This window comes from Podarcis pityusensis (genome assembly GCF_964106645.2).
Source record: "Podarcis pityusensis genome assembly, chromosome: 6".
NCBI classification, from domain to species: domain Eukaryota; kingdom Metazoa; phylum Chordata; class Lepidosauria; order Squamata; family Lacertidae; genus Podarcis; species Podarcis pityusensis.
The window spans coordinates 22,808,506-22,833,146 of NC_138030.1; the positions used below are offsets into that span (position 1 = coordinate 22,808,506).

At 46.6% G+C, this 24,641-nt stretch overlaps 2 protein-coding genes across 5 annotated transcripts in view; one reads left to right on the forward strand and one right to left on the reverse strand.

Moving 5' to 3' along the window:
* The first annotated feature begins 1,630 nt into the window (after positions 1-1,630).
* GHRH (growth hormone releasing hormone) overlaps positions 1,631-24,641 on the forward strand; it is a 35,351-nt gene continuing 12,340 nt past the window's right edge. Inside the window, exon 1 of the mRNA XM_081009302.1 lies at positions 1,631-1,829. The gene's annotated coding sequence lies outside the window, so the exon portion shown is untranslated. The remainder of the gene's footprint in view (positions 1,830-24,641) is intronic.
* On the reverse strand, positions 17,027-24,191 carry MANBAL (mannosidase beta like). 4 transcript variants are annotated; one of them, XM_081009305.1, is made up of 3 exons: positions 24,114-24,191; positions 22,880-23,073; positions 17,027-17,609 (listed from the first exon to the last, which is right to left on the reverse strand). In XM_081009305.1, exons 2-3 carry the CDS (start codon positions 23,027-23,029, stop codon positions 17,502-17,504), a joined length of 258 nt encoding a protein of 85 aa, XP_080865431.1. In that variant the 5' UTR covers positions 23,030-23,073; positions 24,114-24,191; the 3' UTR covers positions 17,027-17,501. The 4 variants fall into 4 exon arrangements, with proteins under 4 accessions (XP_080865431.1, XP_080865433.1, XP_080865432.1 ...); XM_081009307.1 differs by having other exon boundaries at positions 22,880-23,067; positions 24,114-24,169; XM_081009306.1 differs by having other exon boundaries at positions 22,880-23,070; positions 24,114-24,150.

Genomic DNA, 24,641 nt, shown 5'->3' on the forward strand with positions numbered 1-24,641 from the left:
TCAAGGTCACTGGTGCAAGCACCACATTGACCAGAAAGATTCCTGCATTACAGGGGGTTGAACTAGATAATGCTTTTGGTCCCTTCCAAAGCTAAAATTCTATGATTCTACTATTACTGCTAATGATTTTTAAATGTTCAAGCTGCTTCCATTAATTATATCAGTAATACTTGTTGTAACAATGCTGTAAGGTCAATATAATTATCCCTGTATTGAAGATGGGACATTGAGGCTGAGATAGTGACATGCCTGAAGCCACAATCTTAAAAGATGCTGGATTTGATCCATACTAAGTTAACCCACAGGACGCGGGTGGTGCTGTGGGTTAAACCACAGAGCCTAGGACTTGCCGATCAAAAGGTTGCCAGTTCGAATCCCCGCGACGGGGTGAGCTCAGTCCCTGCTCCTACCAACCTAGCAGTTCGAAAGCACGTCAAAGTGCAAGTAGATAAATAGGTACTGCTCTGGTGGGAAGGTAAACGGCATTTCCGTGCGCTGCTCTGGTTCGCCAGAAGCGGCTTAGTCATGCTGGCCACATGACCCGGAAGCTGTACGCCGGCTCCCTCGGCCAATAAGGCGAGATGAGCGCCGCAACCCCAGAGTCAGTCACGACTGGACCTAATGGTCAGGGGTCCCTTTACCTTTACTAAGTTAAGTCACACACACCTTAATCCTATTGAAATCAATGGGGTCATGACCAGGGTATGCATCCAGCACAAAATCTGCTGAGTGGGGGCTATGGTTGTGGGGTGGGGGGAGGAGACCACAGCAATCCCAGGACAGTGTGTGGGGCCAGGTGAAAACGAGGCCCTAATCCTTTAATTGCTTGTTTGCTTATAGCATTTTTATCCTACCCTTCAGGGGGGGAAATGAAAACAAAGCTTTGCAAATTTCTTACGAATACAGTCATACTTTGGAAGCCAAATGCCTTGAGAGTTGAATGTTTTGGCTCCTGAACGCCGCAAACCTGAAAGTGAGTATTCTGGTTTGCGAGCGTTATTTGGAAGTCAAACATCCGACGCGGCTTCCACGGCTTCTGATTGCAATGCAGGAAGCTCCTGCAGTTAATAGGAAGCCGCACCTTGGTTGCCGAACATTTTCAGAAGTCAAACGGACTTCCGGAATAGATTCCATTCGACAACCAAATTACGACTGTATTGATGAACACATCCCTGCAACAATCTACAATACACCACAGAAAAGGAAAAGGGATTTGGAGGGAGGAGGAAATAAAAACCCAACCCAAGCTCTTGTTCTTAAATTCAGAGTTCTTATAATGATCAGCCAGAACTGCAAGATTTCAAGGAGAAAAGGGAGCCAAAAGTTTATGGCCTTCATCAGAGCTGACAGAGAGTCCCTGTATTGCCACTTCTCTCTCCTAATAGCCTGGTGGAATAGTTGATGATAGATGAGGGAGGAGCCTAATGGGTGTGCAGTTTGTTCCGCAAGCTCAGATTCACTCTTTGACACATTAAAGGTGCAGAAACCCTGTCCTCGTTTTCAACTGGCCATCCTAATTCTGATGGCTGCTTTGAGAACCCCTCTGCCCCCCCCTCAAGGTATGAAGGGAAGAGCATTTAGAAGTAGAAGCTACTAGATCAAGAACAAATGTCTGGTTTTAGCACACAGAGGACCAGACAGTGGTGCTTAAGCCAAGCTGCATGATTGCATACACCCAGGTGGAATGTACAGCCTCACGTGGCTGAGAGTGAGGCAGCTGTAATGAGAGAGTGGCCAGACTGGTTTGTACAAGTCGACAGAGATGGTCATTTCCTGGCATGGGGGCAGCTCTGATTGACACAACACAATAATGTGGGTCTTTTGATAAGGTTGGTTTCATGAAGATCAAAGGAGCACAGTTCACAAAAGAGGTGCAATGGGTAAGATGCAATTTCTTGCAGTGTGGTGTAGTGGTTAAGACCGGTAGACTCGTAATCTGGGGAACCAGGTTCGCGTCTCCGCTCCTCCACATGCAGCTGCTGGGTGACCTTGGGCCAGTCACACTTCTCTGAAGTCTCTCAGCCCCACTCACCTCACAGAGTGTTTGTTGTGGGGGACGAAGGGAAAGGAGAATGTTAGCCGCTTTGAGACTCCTTAAAGGGAGTGAAAGGTGGGATATCAAATCCAAACTCTTCTTCTTCTTCTTCTTATAGCTGCCAGGAAGACTGGGCTTTGTAAGGTGGAGGTACAGTGGTACCTCGGGTTAAGTACTTAATTCGTCCCAGAGGTCCGTTCTTAACCTGAAACTGTTCTTAACCTGAAGCACCACTTTAGCTAATGGGGCCTCCTGCTGCCGCCGCGTCACCAGAGCACTATTTCTGTTCTTATCTTGAAGCAAAGTTCTTAACCTGAAGCACTATTTCTGAGTTAGCGGAGTCTGTAACCTGAAGCTTATGTAACCTGAAGCGTATGTAACCCGAGGTACCACTGTAATAGTGTTGCTGTTTTTACCTTAAAACCAAAGTTGCAATATTTTGTGCTTTCCTGAACTATGCTTTATAAAATCTTCATTTCAGCTACTTTATACTTTTTTTTCCTGCCAGTACAGAAAAAAAAGTACAAAAGCACATGTGGATTGTCACATGTCACAATCACAAAAGCGTTTACTGTGTGTTACAGCTTTGAGTTTTGTGGGGTTTTTTGTTTTTTTTACAACCAAGCAGGAAATAAGTTTTATGGAATAAATAAACGTCTTCATGGCATGCATCTACGATATATTTGGGAAAACGGTTTAGCCATTTTCTGTGCTTTCAAATGCCTCTTGTGACATTGATACCAAACTCATCACAGAGGTTTCCTGAGGTGGAGTGGCAGATTTCATCCATGTTTGGATGCCGGCCACCTTTTAAAATCAGATGGTGGACCAAAATGTGACTTTGGCATGACTTCACCTGTCGTTTGGCATAGGTTTGGCTGCTTCTTGAGATATCAGAGTCAAACTTGGCACAAGGGTTCCCAAGGTGGGGGTCTTCATTGATGTTTGGGTACCAAGCATGGTTTTGAATCAAGATGGTGGACCCAAATGTGACTTTGGTGTGACTATACCCAATTTTTGGTGCAGCTGGTTCAAACTCACCAATTACAGTGGTACCTCTGGTTACAAACTTAATTTGTTCCTGAAGTCTGTTCTGAAGTTGAAACCATTCTTATCCTGAGGTGTGCTTTTGCTAATGGGGCCTCCCACTGTGCGCGCACCAGAGATGCGCGATTTCCGTTCGCATCCTGGGGCAAAGTTCACAGCCAGGAGCAGCTACTTCCGGGTTAGCGGAGCTCGTAACCTGAAGCGTTTGTAACCAGAAGCATTCGTAACTAGAGGTCCCACTGTACACTATCTGTTTAAAAATCACAGTATTTTTTTGCTTTCTAAAAATTCCCAGGCCAAGTACTCCCCAATAATATGTTATGAAGCCACATTTCCCAATCTATGTACATGTAGGAAAATATCCACTGGTTCAATAACCATGGGTAGCAATGTGTGTCTGGACTTCAGGGTTTATTTAATTATTCCTTACTTTATTATTACAGTGAGAGATCAGGAATCACTAGACAGAGAAACCAGTAGGAGAACACTTCAATCTCCCAGGACATTCTATACAAGATCTCAAAGTAGCTGTCTTATTACAAAAGAATTTCAGAAATACATTTATATTTCACCTTTCCTTCCAGGAGGTCAAGTTGGCATACACAATTCTCTTTTCCCACCTCCATTTTATCCTCACACTAACCCTTTGATACTGGCAGACCCTGGGGTCTCATATTTCAGCGGCACCCTGTGCAACACCAAAATTCGGTGCACCCCCCCATGCTCCATTCTAAATAGTAGTTGCAGTGCCTCGTGCAGTGCTCCTGAGGCTCCATGTCCTGTGCGACTGAACTGGTTGCGCTCCCCTAAATCTGCCTCTGTCTCTGAGGTAGGTTAGGGCAAAAGGCAATGACTGGGCCAAGGTCACTCAGTTTCATGGTGGAGTGGAAATTTGAATGCTGGTCTCCGAGCTGGTAGTCCAATACCCTTCCCTTTATGACAATGGTTTCCATGTAGGGAGAAAGTGCTGTTATGATTGAATCCTGCTTGCTGGTTTCCCACAGGCATCTGGTTGGCCATGGTGAGCACAGGATGCTGGACTAGATGGGCCATTGGCCTGATCCAGCAAGCTCTTCTTGTGTCCTTAACCTAACTGAACTGGTACTGTAAGTTGCAGAGGGAGGAATTCCAGCACTGCAGGAAGCATCAGAAAGCCATTTCACACATTTTTTTTTAAACAACCTCAACTAAATACTGTAAATCCAATATGGACAATTGCTCTTTTTCACTCGCTCACATGAAGAGGCTCATTTCACTCTTGACAGTAGCTGTGTTCTCTGAGCATGTTACTAAGGGATGTGTGCTGGTGCATAAATCAAATGTAAAACTGCCCTGGACCAGCCAGGGGAGTGGGTGACCTTAATCCACCCCTGCTCATCAGGGCCATAAATCCACTCCAGGATGAGAGACGCTTCGCTTCAGGTGTTTTTGAGGTGAAGGTTCTCAAGGTGAGACATTTCCTTCGGTCTCTTGGCAAAGAGTCAGGACATATTTCTTCCAGTTTGACTAATCCTTCATCTCACATGGATGTCTGCGGCCAAGATCAAGACAGGTGACACTCAGGATAAAGGAAGGGGAGCTGGGGGAGTGAGGAAACATTGGTGGGTGATAATGATTGCATGCTCCGCAGTCTGTACACAATTGGTGAACAGTGGAAGTTGGAGTGTGATCTTGTAAACACTGCAAAAACCGAACAAAGGAAGATAATAATCAACTCTCCCAGCACACCAGGTCTGAGACAACAAGGTTTATGAAGGAGTACACACGTGAAATGGATTTTATATTTATAAGAAATAACAAAGGTGCTACTTGTGAGGAGGAAATAATGGCCTGCTGTAAAAATGGACAACAACAAGTAAAGGATGAAATGCATATTAAAGAAGAGATGATGCGGCTACAGGAGAAATTGATGGACATATGTTTGCAACAGGAGCAGGAAATCTAATTTTTTTAAAAGAAATGGTATTAAATTAAAGTAATTTAGTTTGATTTGTGATATATACTCAGAGTCGCAAAGTGATTTCATGCTCTTTATTCAGCTCATAGTGGTGAGGAGGAATGAATGAATGTCCCCTCACAGTATCTGCTTTATATACACTATTTACACAATGGGCTGCACATGATTGGCTAATTCTGGAATTCTACTGTAAGCCAATCAGGTTGTGGATTCACTTCTATCTGGAGCAGGATTGGGTGGTTCCTGCCAACCAATCATACTGCTGCATTGTTCTAGGACCAATCAGACTGCTGCATTCTGAATCCTATTGTTCTAGGACCAATCAGACTGCTGCCTTTTGGATCCTATTGTTCTAGGACCAATCAGACTGCTACAGTTTGGATCCTATTCAACTCAGTACATAACACCCCTCCCCTCTAAGTTCCAGTCCTGCCCGGGAGGTCGCATTCATAGTCCTCAAGGTATGCCGGCGGCCTACGTGTGCGTTGTGGCCTGGGGTGTTCCCTGGTCCGGGCTCCGGGTTCTGGCTCGTGTTCCAAGGATGCTGGCTGTGATGCGGCTGTTTGGTCTGGTGCAACCGGCTCGCTCAGTCGTGGTTCTGGTTCCGGTGTCCTTTCGGCCTCACGGGTCCTCTCTGTATTTACTGATTCTGCCTCTCCTGCTGGCCCCTCCTGCTCTATGGGCCTCACTGCCCCGCTGTTCCCTTGGGACTCCTCTGACCTGTCCTCCTCCCGGTTTTCTCCCGGGAATCGTCGCCGTATCTGGTCGCAGTGGCGGCGCCAGCATTGCCCCCCATCCGTTAGCACCTCGTACGACACGGGGCCAGTGACCCTGGTGATTGTGGCGGGTACCCATGCTGGGCCTGCCCCAAAATTCTTTGCGTACACTGGGTCCTGGGCCTCGAAGGTCCGGGGGTTCCTGCCTTCCCCCACCACTACCTCATCCTGAGCTCTATCGGGGTGAAGGCGGTCCAATCTGATTGCAAGGCGCCGACCCATTAGTAGTTCAGCGGGGCTCCGGCCAGTCGTTGAGCTGGGGGTGCTGTGCTGTGCTAGAAGGAATGTGGCAAGGCGGTACTCCCAGTCCCCTTGCGTCATGCGGCGAAGGGTGTCCTTGGTGGTCCGCACCATGCGTTCTGCTTGGCCATTGGTGGCAGGGTGGAACGGCGCCGAACGGATGTGGCGGATGGCGTTCTGCGCTGTGAAGGTTTGGAATTCTCCTGACGTAAATGCAGTCCCGTTGTCTGAGACGAGAGTGTCAGGGAGCCCGTGGGTTGCAAACAGCCTGCGTAGTACCCGGATGGCTGCGGACGTGGAAGTGGACGGTACCAGTGCGACTTCCAGCCATTTGGTGTAGGAGTCCACCACTATGAAGAATGTTTTCCCCTGAAAGGGGCCAGCGAAATCCACATGCAGGCGTGACCATGGTGCTCGGGCGGACTCCCAGGACTGGACTGGGGCCCTTGGGGGATCTGGGCGGGATTCTTGGCAGGCCTGGCAGTGTTTGACCCAGGCCTCTATCTCTCCATCGATCCCCGGCCACCACACATAACTCCTGGCAAGGGCCTTCATTCTTACTACCCCTGGATGTGTCTCGTGTAGGGCTGTGAGGACCCTTTTGCAGAGGGGCTGGGGAACAACGACTCTGCTTCCCCATAACAGGCACCCCTTGTGGGCCGACAGTTCATGTTTGCGGGTTGTGTAGCCGGCGAATTCTGGCCCGGGGCTGCTGCTGGGCCATCCCCTCCACACCCAGTCCAGGACCCGGGAGATGACCCTATCTTTCTTGGAATGGTGTGCAACTTCTTGTGCCTGAATGGGGCGGTCGGGAAGCAGCTCCAGGCTCATAACCTCTTGTGCAGGTGCTGGGTCAGGGCCTGTTTCCGGTAGTGGTAGCCTGCTGAGGGCGTCCGCATGGCCCATCGCCTTCCCAGGTCGGTGAATCAGTGCATACTGGTAGCTGGCAAGGAAAATTGACCACCTGAGGACGCGAGGAGACAGCACTTGGGGGGTCTGCTTTTCGGGGGCAAACAAGCCAAGCAACGGCTTGTGGTCAGTCACCACGGTGAAGGGCCGCCCGTACAAGAAATCATGGAATTTTTTTACTCCCTTTACGATTGCCAGACCCTCCTTGTCGATTTGCGAGTAGTTCCGCTCGGTTGTGTTGAGTGTCTGGGAAAAGTACGCCACCGGTACCTCTCTTCCATCCGGGAGTTGGTGCCCCAGGACAGCTCCAATGCCATAGGGTGAGGCGTCGCATGCTAGCACCACCGGCAGCCTCTCGTCGAAGTGTGCCAAGACCGAGTTTGAGACAAGCAAGTCCTTGACTGCCTGGAATGCGGCCTCCTGGCGCTGGCCCCACACCCAAGGGGCCCGCTTGTCCAGGAGTCTGTGTAGGGGCTCCGCTACCGCCGCCTTGTGGGGAAGGAAGGAATGGTAAAAGTTCAATAGTCCCAAGAAGGCCTGAAGTTCAGTCTTGCTCTTGGGCGCTGGGGCATCACAAATGGCCCGTACCTTGTCCCCAGTCGGGTGGACCCCTTCTGCGTCCACCATAAATCCCAGAAAGTCCACCTGAGGCACTCCTAGTAGACATTTTTCCCGCTTCACCTTGAGACCCGCCGTCTGGAAACGGTGCAGAACGGTGCGGAGGCGGTCCTCAAACTCCTCTGGTGTGGGGCCGGCAATCAACACATCATCGAAGAAGGGGGTGACGCCAGGAATCCCTTTAAGGAGAGAGTCCATTATATTCTGGAATATGCCTGGTGCCACGCTGACACCGAATTGCAGCCGCTTTACCCTGAACGCTCCTCTGTGCGTCACAATCGTCTGTGCCTCTGCTGTGGCCTCATCTACTGGCAGCTGTTGATATGCTTGGGCCAAGTCCAGCTTGCCAAAAATTTTCGACCCAGCCAGGGTGGCAAGGACATGGCTGACCACTGGCACTGGGTATGCGTGGGCCGTGAGGGCCTTGTTTATGGTACATTTGTAGTCTGCGCAGATGCGGACCGAACCATTAGGCTTGACGGGTGTGACGATTGGGGTTTCCCAGGGAGCATTAGGCACCGGCTCCAGCACTCCTTGCTCTACGAGTCGGTCCAATTCCTCGTCTATACGGGGTTTCAAGGCGAACGGGACCCGGCGGGCCTTGAGCCTGACCGGTCGTACTGCGGGGTCAAGCTGTAGCGCAATGGGGGGGCCCGTATACTGTCCCAATTTCCCATCGAAAACCCCTGGAAATTCCTTGCATATGGCGTCCACGTCCACTTGTAAGCTAGTGTGGTTCACCCCGGTGACAGCTAGCCCCAGTGGTCCAAACCATGCCAATCCCAGTAAGCTAATGTAGGGGCCCTTGACCACAAGCAAGTCCAGTTGCCGCGTCCGCCCTTGGTATTGCACCCTGAAGGTCCCCACCCCCATTGTGGGGACCTTACGTTTCTGGAAGTCCCGGAGGGTGAATGGGGCCGGCCTGAGTTTGGGACCCCCAGTGGGACACAGTTTCCTTAAGGTCCTTGCCGAGATTATGGATAGAGTTGAACCCGTGTCAAGCTCCATGCGGCATGGGGCCCCCTCTATCTGTACCTCTACATAAATTTTCTCTACGTTGGGGTGGGGCAACTGGTATACCTGGAAGTCCGTGAGCTCCGTCGAGTTGCCTTGGTGCGTTGGGCCCCGGGACCTGGGGCTCTTGGATTGGTCATCTGATGCCTGGTGTCGGGTGGGCCGAGCCCGACACACCCGGGCGATGTGTCCCGATTTTCTGCACTGCCTGCACTCTGCGTTGCGGAAACGGCAGGTCCTCCTCTCGTGACTCTCCCCGCAGCTTGCGCAGTTCCCTCCTTCTCGTCGAGGCAGCTGTGGTCTGTGCGCTGCTTGAGTGCGCTGCTGTACTCGGTGCACCTCCTCCCTGTCGGATCCTGAGTCGTCGGTGAGGTCTTCATGGTGGACCCTCGGTTGGGATGGCAGGCTCGGCCGTGCCTCTTGGGTCGACCTCTCGGCAGCTTCTGTTGCCAGGGCCTCCTCCAGAGCGACCTGGAACGTTAGGTCCTTCTTAGCGTAGAGGCGTCGTTGCAGCTTCTCATCCTTCAGGCCACCGACGAGGCGGTCACGAAGCATGTTCTCCAGCTCTGAGAAGTTGCAGAACCGGGCGGCTTGGCGGAGAGAGGTCACAAACCCAGTTATGGTTTCCCCAGGGGCTTGCCGCTTTGCGTAGAAGGCATTTCGACGAGCCACCACTGAGGGCTGCGGCGAAAAGTGCCCCTTCAGCTGTTCCATTATTGTTTTGTATGGAACAGTAGCGACGTCTTCAGGCGCAAGGAGAGCCCGGGCGATTTCAAACGTCTCCTCTCCGCAGACGCTGAAGAATATCGCCCTCTTCTTGGCGTCTTCTTCGTCGGTGACCCCTTTGGCTTCTAGGAGGAAGGTGAAACGGGAGGCGTACGCTTCCCAGTCTCCAGATGCTGGGTTGAATGGCGAGAAGCTGCTGTTGGCTGCCATTCTGAGTTCCTTGTGCCCCGGAGCTGAAGCCTGGATACACGGTGCGAGGCAGCGGTGCGGCAGTTGGCGGTGCTGCGGTGCTGTGTGTGGCAGTCAGCTCAGCGGGATCCCATCCTCGTCGCCAGTGATATATACTCAGAGTCGCAAAGTGATTTCATGCTCTTTATTCAGCTCATAGTGGTGAGGAGGAATGAATGAATGTCCCCTCACAGTATCTGCTTTATATACACTATTTACACAATGGGCTGCACATGATTGGCTAATTCTGGAATTCTACTGTAAGCCAATCAGGTTGTGGATTCACTTCTATCTGGAGCAGGATTGGGTGGTTCCTGCCAACCAATCATACTGCTGCATTGTTCTAGGACCAATCAGACTGCTGCATTCTGAATCCTATTGTTCTAGGACCAATCAGACTGCTGCCTTTTGGATCCTATTGTTCTAGGACCAATCAGACTGCTACAGTTTGGATCCTATTCAACTCAGTACATAACAATTTGTAACAATTTGGAAAACTAATAAAAATAATTTGAAAAAAAGATAATGATTACATGCTAAAACAGTTACATTGGTGATAATAATAATACTTTGCATTTATATAGCACGAGGTTGAGAAGCCAGTGACCATCTAGAGATTGACTACGAATTCCATCATCCCCTGTCATTGGCCAAGCTGGCTGGGGTTGATGGGAGATGTAGTCCAATAGCCTCTGATGAGCCAAAGTTCCCCCACCCTGATATAGCACCTGGGTCCAAGTGGTGGAATGACTTTTGTGTGAATGGGATCTTTCCCCCTGAAGTCTACATGCTGTGTCTGGAGGAGAATTAAAAAAAAAGAAGTGACAGGGGAGGGGGATTTTGAGAAGGGGGGTAGCATCCCACAGTTTGCCAGTACTTGTGTTTTACCTGTCTAGAAGTCTTTGACAATTCTGGCCCCCAATTTTCTAAGGGTGGTATGATTCAATGAGGGAGGAGGAACACATTCGGCATGGCAACCTTTCTCTTGTTCCTGCCAGGTTGGGCAAGAGGACAGGAAGCCTATTTAAGTTGGGCAGAAGTAAAGCCTATAGGTGACGTGAAGGACACATGCCTGTCTCTTGCTGGGGCAAAGGCCATGGAAAATGGTTGATTTTCAGTTAGAAAAAGGACAGAGCAACAGCATCAGATTTTCATTCTTGCGATCTCTGGGCCATCTAGCCCGACACAGAGTGTTGTGCAAAATGCCCAGCACGTCATTCTCAAGCGAGTGAACAAGATCTAGGACAGTTAAGGAGACATGGGCATAATTACTGGAAGGAATAGGAGTGGTGGCTTTCTAAAAAGAGCTTGGCACATATTGTCTCCCTCTGCCCCCAGGGTGCATGTGGCGTGCTGTATTGTCTTTCAGACTGGCTGGTTATGTGAAAGCTCCTATACCATCGACATCCTGTGCATGGGGTATTGGACAAGGGTTTAGATAGAAAATTCAGATTCCAGTGGTGCTTCGGATATTCTCTGCAGAAAACTCCATGGACTTAAGACCTGTAAGAGTGGCTAAGGATTTCTGCGAATTCTCAGCAACCTCTACAAATGAGAATCCCCAGAATTATATCGTGAAAGCTGTGTGAATTAAAATAGTATAGGAACAGCAAAGGCTTTAGTGTAGGTGTGTCCAAGAATTAGGTCAGGGATGGGGAACCTGTGGCTGGCTCTTCAGATTTTTTGGGGGATTTGAAAGTAGGCTTAAAAGAAAGAGCTTAGCCTTGCTACCACCTTCCCAAATCCCCCTCCTGATACAGCAAGCAAGCTTCAGAAAAAAGCTTCGAATCCTGCAGAGAGCACTCAGCTACTTAGACCCAAGTGCTGTATCAAGGATGTGGAACTTTTAAACCTCCAGATATTCATAGAATCAGAGAGTTGGATGGGATTCTGGGGTCATGGACTACATCTCCCATCAGCCCCAGGCAGTGCGGTCAGTAGTCAGGGATGAAGGGGATTACAGTCCAACATTATCTACAGGACGTGTGAGGAACCATTAGGCCCTCCAGATGTTGCTGAACCACAATTCCCATCAATCCTGGCCATTGACCCTGCTTGCTAGGACTGGTTGGAGTTCAGCAAAATCTGGAGGGCCAAAGGTTTCCCAGGTCTCATCTAGAGGGCCCCAGGTTCCCTGAACCAGGTATTTTATGTAGAGATTATCACCAGATCTTAGATTTTAGAGATTATTAGATTAAGCAGCCAATTGCTTTTGTTAAATATACAGTGGTACCTCAGGTTAAGTACTTAATTCATTCCGGAGGTCCGTACTTAACCTGAAACTGTTCTTAACCTGAAGCACCACTTTAGCTAATGGGGCCTCCTGCTGCCGCCGCGCCGCCGGAGCACAATTTCTGTTCTCATCCTGAAGCAAAGTTCTTAACCTGAAGCACTATTTCTGGGTTCGTGGAGGCTGTAACCTGAAGTGTATGTAACCTGAAGCATATGTAACCTGAGGTACCACTGTATAACTAAATAAAATAGCTGCAATCTCTTGGATTTCTCAGGTTGGAGAGTTTCTTTGTGGGCTTGAGGTGTGCACTGCCTTCCTGATTGCTTACGGCCACACATGTGACCAGTCCAGGAATCACCACCCTTGCTCTAGTTTGGTTTTGCTTTCCCTCAGCCATGTTGTCTCCCCAACAACATGATCTGGTTGAGGATACCCAAGGAAGGAGAAATCACAGATGGGTGTGTGTGTGTGACACACAAGCAACAGCCCATGGAAACAACGGCTGTGAAAAGTGCCACTGTTTGAGGGACTATTCCCTCCTGCTCTTTTGAAAACAGGGGTTGCTAACCTGTGGCTTCTCAGATGCTGTTGGACTCAGTCAACATGGTCAATGGTCAAGTATGATTGGAGAGTTGCAGTTGAGCAGCATCTGGAGGCAGTAGAGGCTGGTGTACTGGGGGAAATGGGGCAATGCCTCACCAACCTCAATCTCTCCTCAGCCAGCCCTCACCTCCCTGCTGTCTAACTTACAACCAGTGCAAGAGGTACAACTATCTGCCAGCTTCCTCCTCCTCATTCTCAAAGTTTGCCCATGTACAACACGGCTGGGAAGAAGATGGGGACAAAACTATAATTCCTTGGCTCTGCCTATCACTGGCTCTGGTCTCACCTACAGTTGCCTCTGGCACTGGCTTTCTACCCTACCAATCCCTATGGGCACCAGTCCCCAGTGTCTGGAGGGCCACCCCTGCCTTAAAATACACAGCTAAGAGGCTAGGTGCAATTGTACTTAAATAATTGTTTTCCATTTTAACGCTGACTATATCCAACAGCAAGTCTTTGAACCTTGCCTCCCTGCATGCAACTGTCCCAAGCTTAGGTAAAGGTAAAGGGACCCCTGACCATTAGGTCCAGTCGTGGCCGACTCTGGGGTTGTGGCGCTCATCTCGCTTTATTGGCCGAGGGAGCCGGTGTACAGCTTCTGGGTCATGTGGCCAGCATGACTAAGCCGCTTCTGGTGCACAGAAATGCCGTTTACCTTCCCGCCGGAGCGGTACCTATTTATCTACTTGCACTTTGACGTGCTTTCGAACTGCTAGGTTGGCAGGAGCAGGGACCAAGCAATGGGAGCTCACCCCGTCGCGGGGATTCGAACCGCCAACCTTCTGATCAGCAAGTCCTAGGCCCTGTGGTTTAACCCACAGCGCCACCTGCATCCCAACCTTACCTGAAACAACACCTCTGGAAATAAAGAAGTGTGGCCCTTTCAGGTCCCAGGGAAGGCCTGTAGCTCAGTGGTAGAGCATCGACTTTGCATGAAGAAGTTCCCAGGTTCAAGTCCCACCATCTCCAGGTGGGGCTTTGAGAGGACCCTGTCCGACACCCTGCCAGGAGAGCTGCTGCCAGTTAAAATATTGAGCTACAGAGATCAGTGTTGTGGCTCAGTATAAGGCATCTTCTGTGTTCCCATGTTCCTAAACGACTCGTTGGGGTTATGTCCTGGTTTGCTTTCAGAGAGCATCCAGACAGCTGCTCAGGGACCTTGGGAAGGGGTGTGGTATATAAATCAAATGAATGAATGAATGAATGAATGGACACTCCCAATCTCTTGCATTTGAACGTATATATGCCTGTGCCAGCAGGGCATTCTCATTTCATGTACATTTTCAGCACTGGCATGTTGCTTCGAAAGAACCTGCTGAGAGGCAGCTTGAAGCCATCCATTTCTGATACCGAGTCGAGAAGAAATCAAGGCAGGCACCTGTCTGCTTCAAAGCAGCCCAGAGGCGTCTTCCGTTCCTCTTCCACACTGCATCCGAGTGAGTGCATTGGAATGAAAGTAAATGAGGTCTGAATAAGATTAATAGGGATTTAAATGAACTGTGCCCACCAGGATTTTTTTGGTCATGAGCTACTTATTACTGGGCCTCAGGGGATTGTTCCACCAGCGCAGGAGTCCCACAAAGGCACATTGTTAACATAATCACTTTCACTCGAAGGGACAATAAATGTAGCTAGGTCATAATGAAGAGCGGCTGATTTGCAGTGATGTGTTGCAAAGGGAGGGTGGGGAAGGAGGAAAAAGGAGGGGGAAAGCCCACCCCCACCCTACAATATGCAAATATGTTTTCTGTTAACACAACACAACCTACCTGCATATTACTGAGAGGGAGAAAATGGGAGTCCTGGAGAGAGAATTCGCTGCAGGAATCTGGGGCATTATCCTCTGGGAACCTCCCAAGTAGGCCTGGTGAAAATGAGTTGGAAGGAACGCAGCAGCACAACTGGGCTCAAGCAGCATTTTAATTATTGCTCCCTCCTCTCGGAGAAGAATCATCCCATGAGAAAGAATTTAAATTAGGCTGCAATCCCAGACCCACTTACCTGAGAGTGAGCCCCATTGAACTTAATGGGACTTACTTCTGAGCAGGCATGTATAGTCTTACTATTCTCTTCCAAGATGGGAGGACAGGAGTTAGGTGCAACATGAAGATGGTAAATTCCAGCCCTCCAGCGCATTAGTGTTGGGGATTAAACTGAACCTGAGGCTCTTACTCAATACATTTTATGACAGCTCATGTTTAATCATCCCAAGGAACAGCTTTTTTTGCGCCTCTAATTAAAATTTTGTCTTACCATTGGATGGATTTTTTCCCCACTTTGCTGATTTGTACATGACTACATGACCTGGTATGTAGCCCTCCATGCTATTGCCGTGAAGAAAATTAAGGAGAAGGTATTTTTACGAATATTGCTGTTAACTACACAGGACATTAGCTGACAGAACTATTTTGTTCTGGGCAGGAGTGGTGGTAATGAATGCTGGTGACATAATTTAAAAAAAAGCCTTTTCTTTTTTATACATTTCTACTGCTTGTATCATACATTTTGCAAAGGCCTTTTGCTAAAAGCAATAAATACAGCTGTGTGTGCTTTGTGTGGAGAACTGGATTCAATGGAGCCTGTGAGAACCTTCTATTGTTTCCATTATTAACTGTAAGGAGACAGAACTCCTAGAAAAAAAGAAAAGAAAAGAAAGAAAAGCCAATTCTAATTTCTATATAGATTATGCTAATTCTCTCAACTGCCATAGAAACTTCCAAGGGCAATAAAATGAGGAGTCAATGGGGGAAATCTGCCATTCACCTGAATATTTATTATCAGTCTTGCAGTATTTAGGCTGCAGAAGAGCTTCTTATTACTAGAAAAAAAAATGCTGTAGTACTTATAGATTACCAGGCATGGTCAAACTTTGCCCTCCAGCTGCTTTGGGACTACAATTCCTATCATCCCTGACCCACTGGTGCTGTTAGCTAGGGATGATGGGAGATGTAGTCCCAAAACAGCTGGAGGGCCAAGTTTGGCCATGCCTGGGTTATACGAAGAGAGATGGCTTTAAGGATGCAACGTGTGATATGACCTCATTTAATAATGAAGAATGGTAAAACTGGCCACCTGCACTTATTATTCAGGAACAGCAACAGTGAGTGCTATTCACGTGAAGCTGCTAGACAGGAATACTAAAAATACCAGAAAGCTACTGACCCATAACAGAGACCTGTCTTTTATAGCACCCAGGAAGGAACCTTTGGTAACTTATCTTTATGACACCAGCAGATGGTCCATTTCAGTGAGACTAAAATTCTGATATTCATTTGTTACAAGTAGTCTTTAAGCTGCAGAACAGGTAATACTGGAGGTTCTAATATTCACAATAACAAAGTCTTTCTGGAGAAGTTCAAGCAGGTTGTCACCCAATTCAGAAAAGCCCATACACAAGAAAACACAGGTAGAAGAAACCAACCTTAATCTCTTTGGGTGGGTAGCCAACTGAATTCCTAGTAACTCCCTACAGTGGACAAGATGGAAATGGTTGCCTCTTCCCAGAGGGACAATAAATACAGAAGGTTTGTAGCCATCAAGTACATTACTGGCGAGAGAACCAAAACGTGGTCAAAAATATGAGGACCGCATCTAACTGGACTTGTATCAACTGCACCTCAGAGTGTTCATACATTCACGAACGGCTCCATCGATGAACAATTCGGAACCCGAACGCTGAAAATCCGGAAGTAATTGCTTCCATTTTTGAACGCACCTTGGAAGTCGAATGGCTTCCGCTGCATGTCTTTCCATTTTTTTCCAATGGATTTTGCTGACCACCCACTGATCCTCGGTTTTCGAACGTTTTGGAAGTCGAACGGTCTTCCGGAAATGATTACATTCGAAAACTAAGGTTCCACCGTATGTCAATTTTGCTTTTAGGCTTTTCTCAGTGCTGAATTCAGAATGGAACTGACAACCACCCACATGCTTCAAGGTGGTTAGATCAGTCCCGAAAACTTTGGTTGATACAGGATGAAAATATAATACACGAAACGTCAGCTAAGATAATGACATTTTTAAAAGGATAAAGCAGCCCACTATGTTGGTGTGCTCATAGACAGAGGAGGTGTACAACAGCAAGGAGTATAGGGCATATTTTCTTCCAGAAGCCTGTTCCCCACCTTCCTGCTTCCCCCTCCCCCCATTCTGCAGGTTGTTTGGAGGTCTGAGTCCTTCCACCTAGAGTTTTTTCCTAGGTTTGCCCAAGCACACTGCCCAAGCAATCTTTTGTTTCTCAGTGGCTCCATTTTGGCTACACTTGTCATCATAACTCAGTACGGCTATCAAAGGGAGTGACGAAGGCCATGTTACTTAACAGAACTGAAACCTGCATATTAGAGGAAATTTTAGAACTGCCCTACAGTTACCTCTACTGCGAGATTTCACTACTACTCATCATTCGCGGCATATGAGTTATAGTTGCCATTCATTCAGCCCACCTGAACCTAAAAAAGAGAGTGCTCAAATACATCTCAAAGCAGGGATGAGAGAGGTGACTTACTCATGTAATTAGGCACGAACAGTAGAGGGAAGACAGTTAATCTGGCTGGGAACAAATTATGCAAGGGAAGTTATATTCACAGGGAGATAATTAGCAGCAGTCTTTTTTTTAAAAAAATGACTTGAAAACACACCCATTCGGATATAAAATCAGGTATATTAAGCACATCAATAGCATACAAAATAAGAAGCTGTAGGAGCTGATCCCTTTCATCAATGACACACAAAATGAGCTGTAGTGAATGATCCCTCTGTCTTTTTGAAGTATGGAGAAATGCATTTTGTGGGGCCAAAACCCATTTCATGGGACCTGCATTTTGCATCTTGAGCATCACAAAAGAGGTGAACTGCTCCCTCCAGGCCCCAGTAATTGCTAAGATCTTCCATGCTACGTAGGTATCTCCAGTAAACCATACATGTATTTACAACAGATCAGATGAAACAATACTCGTCAAGCCATTTTAGGAAATACTTCCTCTTGACCAGAAACAAGAATATGCATAGCTTTCCCAAAACTGTGTTACATTTAAGTTGTACTTCGTCAATGCAGTCTTGAAGAAAGCTCAATGGTCTATAGTAACCCTGTCTTGAAAGTTTCATCATTAAGCTGTTTTACCGCTTCTTCTTGGTTTCTTTCTTGGGTTTCTTGCTCAACGATGCTGTGGCAGCTTTGGGTTTCTTTACCACGTCTGAAGTTTTTGTCTCATAGTTTTCGGTGTCCTATTAAAAGTTTGTTAAGGGAAATAAAGTCAACAGAGATTTTGTTCATAGGGTGACAGCACACTAAAAGCGTTATGAGCCCCTCTTGTGTTATTTATTGGTATATCCCATGGCTGTCATGGTGGGACACGAGGCAACAGAAATATCTCACAAGCATTACTAAATATCTAACAAGCATTACTAAATAGAGCTGTGTATGAAAAAAAACACACATTTATTTTCAGAATAGGAATGCTTGCTCCTAAGCTCTTTAAGCTGAGTGAGTAGGAAAAGAAAGAGCTGGGAAGGGTGAACTGACAGCAGCCAGCCAAGGATGCAGAAAAAGAGAAAATAAAGACCATGCTAGCACTATGGCTTTTGAGGGAACTGGAGAAGGAGGTGCCGCAAAAGGATGGAAATGGATGCTGCCCCAGAGAGACAGACAGAAACCCACAGAAACACACACACACACACGTATGGAGATGGGGTGCAGGGAGGCAAAAGCTATGGAAAAAAGAGGACTGGTAGCAGGCAATCTCTGGTTAAAAGTAGTATCTCAGCTAGGTGGATTTTGTTTTTTTGCACATGCCTGTAATACACCAAAGTATCTTTTCTTTGCTATTTTGTCAATACCAGCTTAACGGCACATGCCTAAAGGGCTTTCTGTGATAAATACAGGAGGGACAGCTGTGTTAGTTTATTGTAGCAAAAACTGGACTCTAGTCCACAAACACTCATGCTATTATAAGTATGTTCATATTTAAGGTGCTGCTGGACTCCATGTTGTTTATGTATAAAAGGATCATTCCTGTATATACTGTACATACAGAGGGCAATAAAACATGTAGATTTGGGCTTGGCAAGTTCTTTAGCATGGTAAGTGAGCACAGATGTCCGTCCTTAGGACTGCTCAATTCTGTAAGTTTCAATGCGTAGGAATTTCAAATCTTTAATAGAAAAAACAAAACCTGGCTATTCAGGTCACCAAAGCAAATAGATGCAAATGAACATTTAAACTGGATAGGCAACTGTAGAGAGTAATTTCAGATTTATTCATCTCAAATTAAAATAAAGAACTGGAAAATTTGTTAACAACACATTTCACCCATTGATCAACTGTCTTGCTGTTGACTGGGAGAGACGATCACAGAAAACATTTCTGCTATGGGAACCAACATATCATCCTCTTGTTAAGAAAAGAAGAATAAAGAATAGAGAAGAATCTCACAAATGCATGGGAACAGAGCCAGGCTCCTGGAAGAAACCACACACGGACTGCTTCCCCTCATTAACCAAGCTTTGGTTTAAATACGTTTTAGGCTTCTAGAGTGTCTCAAAATCCATGTGTGCCAACTGGGAAAGGCCATAGAAAAATGGCAGAGAGATCTGTGGTAGCTTCCAGTTTCTAAGAAAGTGGTCCAAACAAGACAGGGGGAGGAGAACAGCTTGATAGTATCTTTATCATCAATGAGCTTGGCTTGAATCTTTCTCAAGTTACAGAGCTATTGCAATTCACACTCACGAGGCATTCCAAGAAGGGAGACTTGGCTTGCTTCCTAAGGGATGTGATTCACCCACAGGAAGCTGGCCAAAAGAGTTCAACACTCTAGGGAAATGGGGAAGGAGGCATTTATTATTCAGGGACTCCAAGTTCATTGCAGCTGCAAGAAGATGACTGCTGCCTTCTAATCTTCAATCCAAAGAGTCTTTTCAAAAGCTGATTCCCCTACATGTATGGAGGTTGCCTGCAATAGGAAACGGACTGGAGCAGGCAGAGTTGGTGTCCTAAATAAGGAACATCCAGGCCTGCCTATTGTTCAGAATCAATATAATTTGAATCAGAAATAAATACAACAGTGTATTGCAGAGGGTTCTATGTCTGGTTCCGCCATAATGTACACTGCAATACAGCCCTCATTCAAGTGCTCCAATTATTCAATTCTCCAGCCATTTTAGGGAGGTAAAACTCATTTATTAAATAATTTACTAACCATACTTAGGGAACGCATTGAAAACAATTGCGCAGTAATACCAATTTTTGGAAATAATTACGAAAACCCATTCAGCACATGCAATGCTCTGGGCACTACTCCTAAGACTGCACCCCATTGAACAAAGCGGGGTTTAGTTCCAACAAACACATGGCAAACTCTCAACAAGGAACCATAGCCAATCCTGGTCTATAATGAATGCGCTTTATCAATCTTTCTTTTTCTTTATTAAATTTATACGTTGCCTTTCCTCCCAAAGGAACCCACCTTCAGCTTTACAAAGATGTTCAATGCATGTGTCAGTCATCAGGCGGTGCTGAGATTTTGCAGAATGTGAACTTCTAAGCTCTCCAAAGTGAAGAGTTTCCTCCCACAAAAGCAAGACAGAACATGAGAGTCCCCCACATAAGCCATTTAAGAAGCACAAAGAGCACAGGAAAAGCCCTGCTGAATCAGACCAAAGGGCTGTAGATCAACATTTGGCTCCATAGTGGCTAACCAGAGGCCAATGGGAAGCCCACCACCTGGCCATTAGCACAACAGCACCCACTCATGTTCCCCAGAAAATGTGTACTGCCTCTGCCTCTATTCAAAAGTGTACTGCCTCTGATACTGGAGATAATGACTGTTGTGACACTATACTTTAAAGGCAATGGGGACCATCACTCTCATGTTTCTGATCACTGTCCAGTACAGAATACTGAACACGATGGTCTATTTTATCTGATCTAGAATCATAGAACAGCAGAGTTGGAATCATAGAACTGTCCTGAGGTACTGGGTAATCATCAATATGCAGCTGGCCCATACAGGGATCAAACCTGCAACCTTGGCGTTATCAGCACTATGCTCTAACCAGCTCAGCTACCCACTGCATCTAGAGGATGTAAAAGCTGGTGATCCTCAAGGCTTGTGCACCACATTAGCTCTGTTAGATGCTCCAAGAATTCCAGCTTTTGTTCTCAAATCATTCCAGCCTGCACAGTTTTAGAGATTAGTTAGAATGCTTGATGGCAAAAGTGTCCTTTTTCATCCTAAAATGTATAGTATAGGAAAAAAACTGCTGAATCCTTTCAGGTCAACCCACAGATTTCTCCCAGCTCCTGAACATTTTGTGATGCAGACCTACAGGAGCATGTATGAATCAGTCAGGTGTTCTGCTGATGCAGCAATATATACATGTAGCTAAACTGCAGGTGCATCATTTGGGTGTGCATGGGGCAGGGCTGGATGATGGGGAAAAAGAGGTGATTCCTGTGTAAAAGCTGTGGGGCTCGGGGCACATATTTCAATCACTTTGTAGACACTTCTCTTGCCATTTTATATGTTGATTTGCTGTGAGGAAAGCTCTCTAGACCAAAGGCAGGATAAATGTGGGCTGATGCATCTGTTAAGTACTGGAAAGTTTATTTTTAGGCTACCTACAGAAGATGAAACAGTTCCCATCCAAGCCCTCCCCCCAAAAACAGTCCAAATGCTGCCACACATATGGTCCACAGCTGGTTTTCTGACATATTACCCCCCCTCCCCAAAGTAATACTATATCTACATTTATGAAACACCAGATGAAAGGCAGAAAAGATGAGTCATGTCAAAGGGACACCAGGGAAAAGGATGACCATCAGCAGACTGGAAAAAGAGGCATAAACTTCTGTTTTGGGCAAAGGTTGCCAATGGTTACAGATGCAGCTGTAAGCGTCACCAGGCCCGCAAAATTAAGTCCAGGCTGGTTAGAATAACTATATTCAAAGCCAGAATCTTCCATTTGCAGTTTTATCTATTGAGTAGATCAGAGAATGATCAAGTAGTCACTTCTGAAACAATCACAGGGCACCTGTTGGAGCTGCTGCTGCTACTGGATATTGCCCAGCTAGCACTTACCCACAATAGAGCCTTCTTGGTGGTGGTTCCCTGTTTGTAGAATTCCTTCCCTGGTGAGGTGTCTCTCTCTCCCATATTAACATTCAGGAGGAATTTTAAAATGATCCTATTTACCTAGGCATTTGGTGGCTGAAAGATACTGTTCCTGGTAACCTTGAAATTATCAGATGTGAGGGTATGTTTTGTTTTTAAATGTTTTTAGATGGTCTTAATGTTTTAAACCTTTTAAAAAAAATTAATTGTACTGTTTTATTACTTTGCTGCTTGCTGCCCTGGGATCCTTTGGAAGAAAGTACAGCATAGAAATTTAGTAAATAATAATAACACTCCAGAATACCATCAACACCAGCTGTGCATTGGGTAAGCATCAACCAACTCAGCCAGGAATTTGTATTAATCTCCAATCTAACCATAAACCTTGTGAGCCTTATTATTGTTAGATCAAACTAGTCTTTCAATAACCTTTTAAAATCTTTTTTTTAAAACCTAAAGAAAAGACAAGAGGCAAAAAGTAGCCATTTTCAACTATTCGAAGGGATGTCACAAATTTGATGGAGAAAATTCGTTTTCTATTGCTTCAGAGGGTGGGAACAGAACCAATGGCTTCAAATGAAAAGGAAACTGGATTTAAACTAAATGCTAGTCTGATTTGAGCTGCTTGACAGTGAGACAATGAGCCTCAGAAGGTATTGACAATCCTTAATCAGATATTTTTAATCAAAGACTGGATGGACAAAGAACAGGAGGGGATCTCAAAGGCCATTTGTCCTACTCCTTGCTGGTGAAGAAAATATGTTGCTATAGCATCCTCAATAGGTAGACCTCCATCCTCTGCTTAAAAAAAATATCTTCCAAGGTAGTCTCACGCCATCAGGAAGGTTTTCTTAGTGCTAAGCAGAAATCCTGGATCTTGTAATTTTAAGTTTTTTTGTGATCTCCTCTGGAGCAACATAAAAACATATTTGCTCTACCATCTTGTGCAATACCCTTTCAAATATCTGAAGATGGCTTTCCAATCGCCTTTGACCAGATGTCAAAGATGACCTTTGACCAGATGTCAAAGAGAACAACAACTACCAGACTTTTAGAAGACATTTGAAGGCAGCCCTGTTTAGGGAAGCTTTTAATGTTTGATGTATTACAGTATTTTAATATTTTTTTGGAAGCGCCCGGAGTGGCTGGGGATGCCCAGCCAGATGGGCGGGGTATAAATAATAAAATTATTATTATTATTTATTATTATTTAAAACACACCCAACTCCTTCAACCTTTCTGCATATGACGTGACCTCCAGAGACCTCACTATCTTGGTCACCCCCCTCCTCTGGACACCTTCCAGTTTGTCAGTATCCTTTTTAAATTACCAGGCTACAGAATGAACAATTTCACTTTTTCGCTCTGCAGATAAGAACGCCTTACCATTTTGTGTGTCTTTGGAATGGGAAGGATAATGGCCAGTACGCAGATGAGTTGGAAAATGGCACCAAAGAAGAGGCCATAGTGCAGGATGTTCTCCATGAACGTAGGCTCTGGGATTTCAGGGGGCGAGAAGTCCAGCTCAGCAGCCATTGCACAAGTCCACAAATCCACCTTCAACAATTTCCGTTCTTCTGCTTTTGCAACGAAAAGAACAAACATTATTTATTAATTGATATTTATTGTTTGTAAGTGGCTTTGAGATTCATTTGAATGAAAAGTGGCACAGAAATACAATCAATCTGGGAAGCTGCCGCCAGTCGGGAGTAGAATATACTGGGCACGATGAGCAAAAAGCCTGACCTGGTATAAGACAGGACCTCTATGTTCCTGTGCATGTTTCTCTGCTAGCAGGATAGTTTCATTTCAAGTTAAGCTAGAAGGGTGATTTTAATGTCTGAGTAGGAAAATCTGTGTGACTTCCTTCCCACCAACGTCAAACGCTACATTTGTTTGCTATCAGAACTGTCAAGTTGAAAACCCCATTTTGGAAAATGCTCCAACTGATCCCATGAAAGGCTCCAAGGGAAGTATTTTTGATGCCTTGCCTGTGCCTCCTGGTGCAGCAGCACGTTTGCTTCCACTGTCCTAAACCCACTCCCCATTTCCAGAGGGTACATTTTTAAAAAGAAAGAAAGAACACTGAAGCAATAAAATAACATATCATGACCTACTTCCCCTCTTTCAGCCTCTGTGAAAGAACCAAACTAATTGCTAGTTATTCTGTGGACAGGGAAAACGGCACTTTAAAGGCAGTTAGGAAAGAGAAAGAGGTAGGGATGGAAATTAATAACAATATTAATATAGCTTAGTGGGTTAGAGCATGGTGCTGGTAACGCCAAGGGTGCATGTTCGATCCCTGTTTGGGACAATTGCAATTTCCTGCATTGCAGAGGGCTGCACTGACTAGATGATCCTCAGGGTCCCTTCCAACTCTACAATTCTATGACACCTGACGGCGATTTAATGCAAACGTAGTTTTGGTGCACGGTTTGCACCGAGCTGCAGGCATCGCCTAAAAACAGAAGAGCTTTTCTTTTCTCCCCCACCCCCTTTCACCGCAGGCGTGGAGCTGGAAACCTCCCCCCCCGCCCCCTATTCCCGCACAAAGCTCTCCTAGGCGCCCCCTAAGGCGCCTCGCCCTACTCTTTCTGCCCCACCAAAGCGTATCCCTTACCTGCAGCCGAGCCTCAGCCCCCGGAAGTGCTTCTGATCTCGCTAGGAAGCGCTTCCTGTTCCAGCGACCCTAGCAACCGCCGCCGGCGAGGCGTTGCCAAGGAGGCCGCGCCTCCCGTCCCACGGTTCAGGCTCGCTTCTCGACTGGGAAAATGCTAGCTCCTTAGGCCAAGAGCTTCTGAGCTGGTGCAGAGTGCAACTATCGGGAACTGCAGCGCCTGATGCTTTCCCTTGACCTGAAGCTGTTTAGCCGTCAAACCTAATGGGCAGAGGTTGCCTTTGCCCTGGGGTTGCACTGCCCCGAAATCTATACCTAGCGATGTGCAAATGTTTTAAATCTACAAACCGATCAATTAGCGAATCTAGAAGTGCAAAGATTGGGGGAGGGTGGGGAATCACTTGTCCTGGAAACAGGAACCGACCCACGTAGCAAAGCGGGATGCGCCCCGGCTAAGCTGACCTTGAAATCAAGTCAGGAGCCAGCCATTTTCTGTATTTGTCAGGTGATGCTTTTGTACCTGCGACATGC

Coding starts and splice junctions, on each gene's coding strand:
- MANBAL (XM_081009304.1), bottom strand. CDS start 23,098: ATGTTTGTTCTTTTCGTTGCAAAAGCAGAAGAACGGAAATTGTTGAAG. Junction 17,610..22,879: donor TTCCAAAGACACACAAAATG/GTAAGGCGTTCT, acceptor AACTTTTAATAG/GACACCGAAAACTATGAGAC.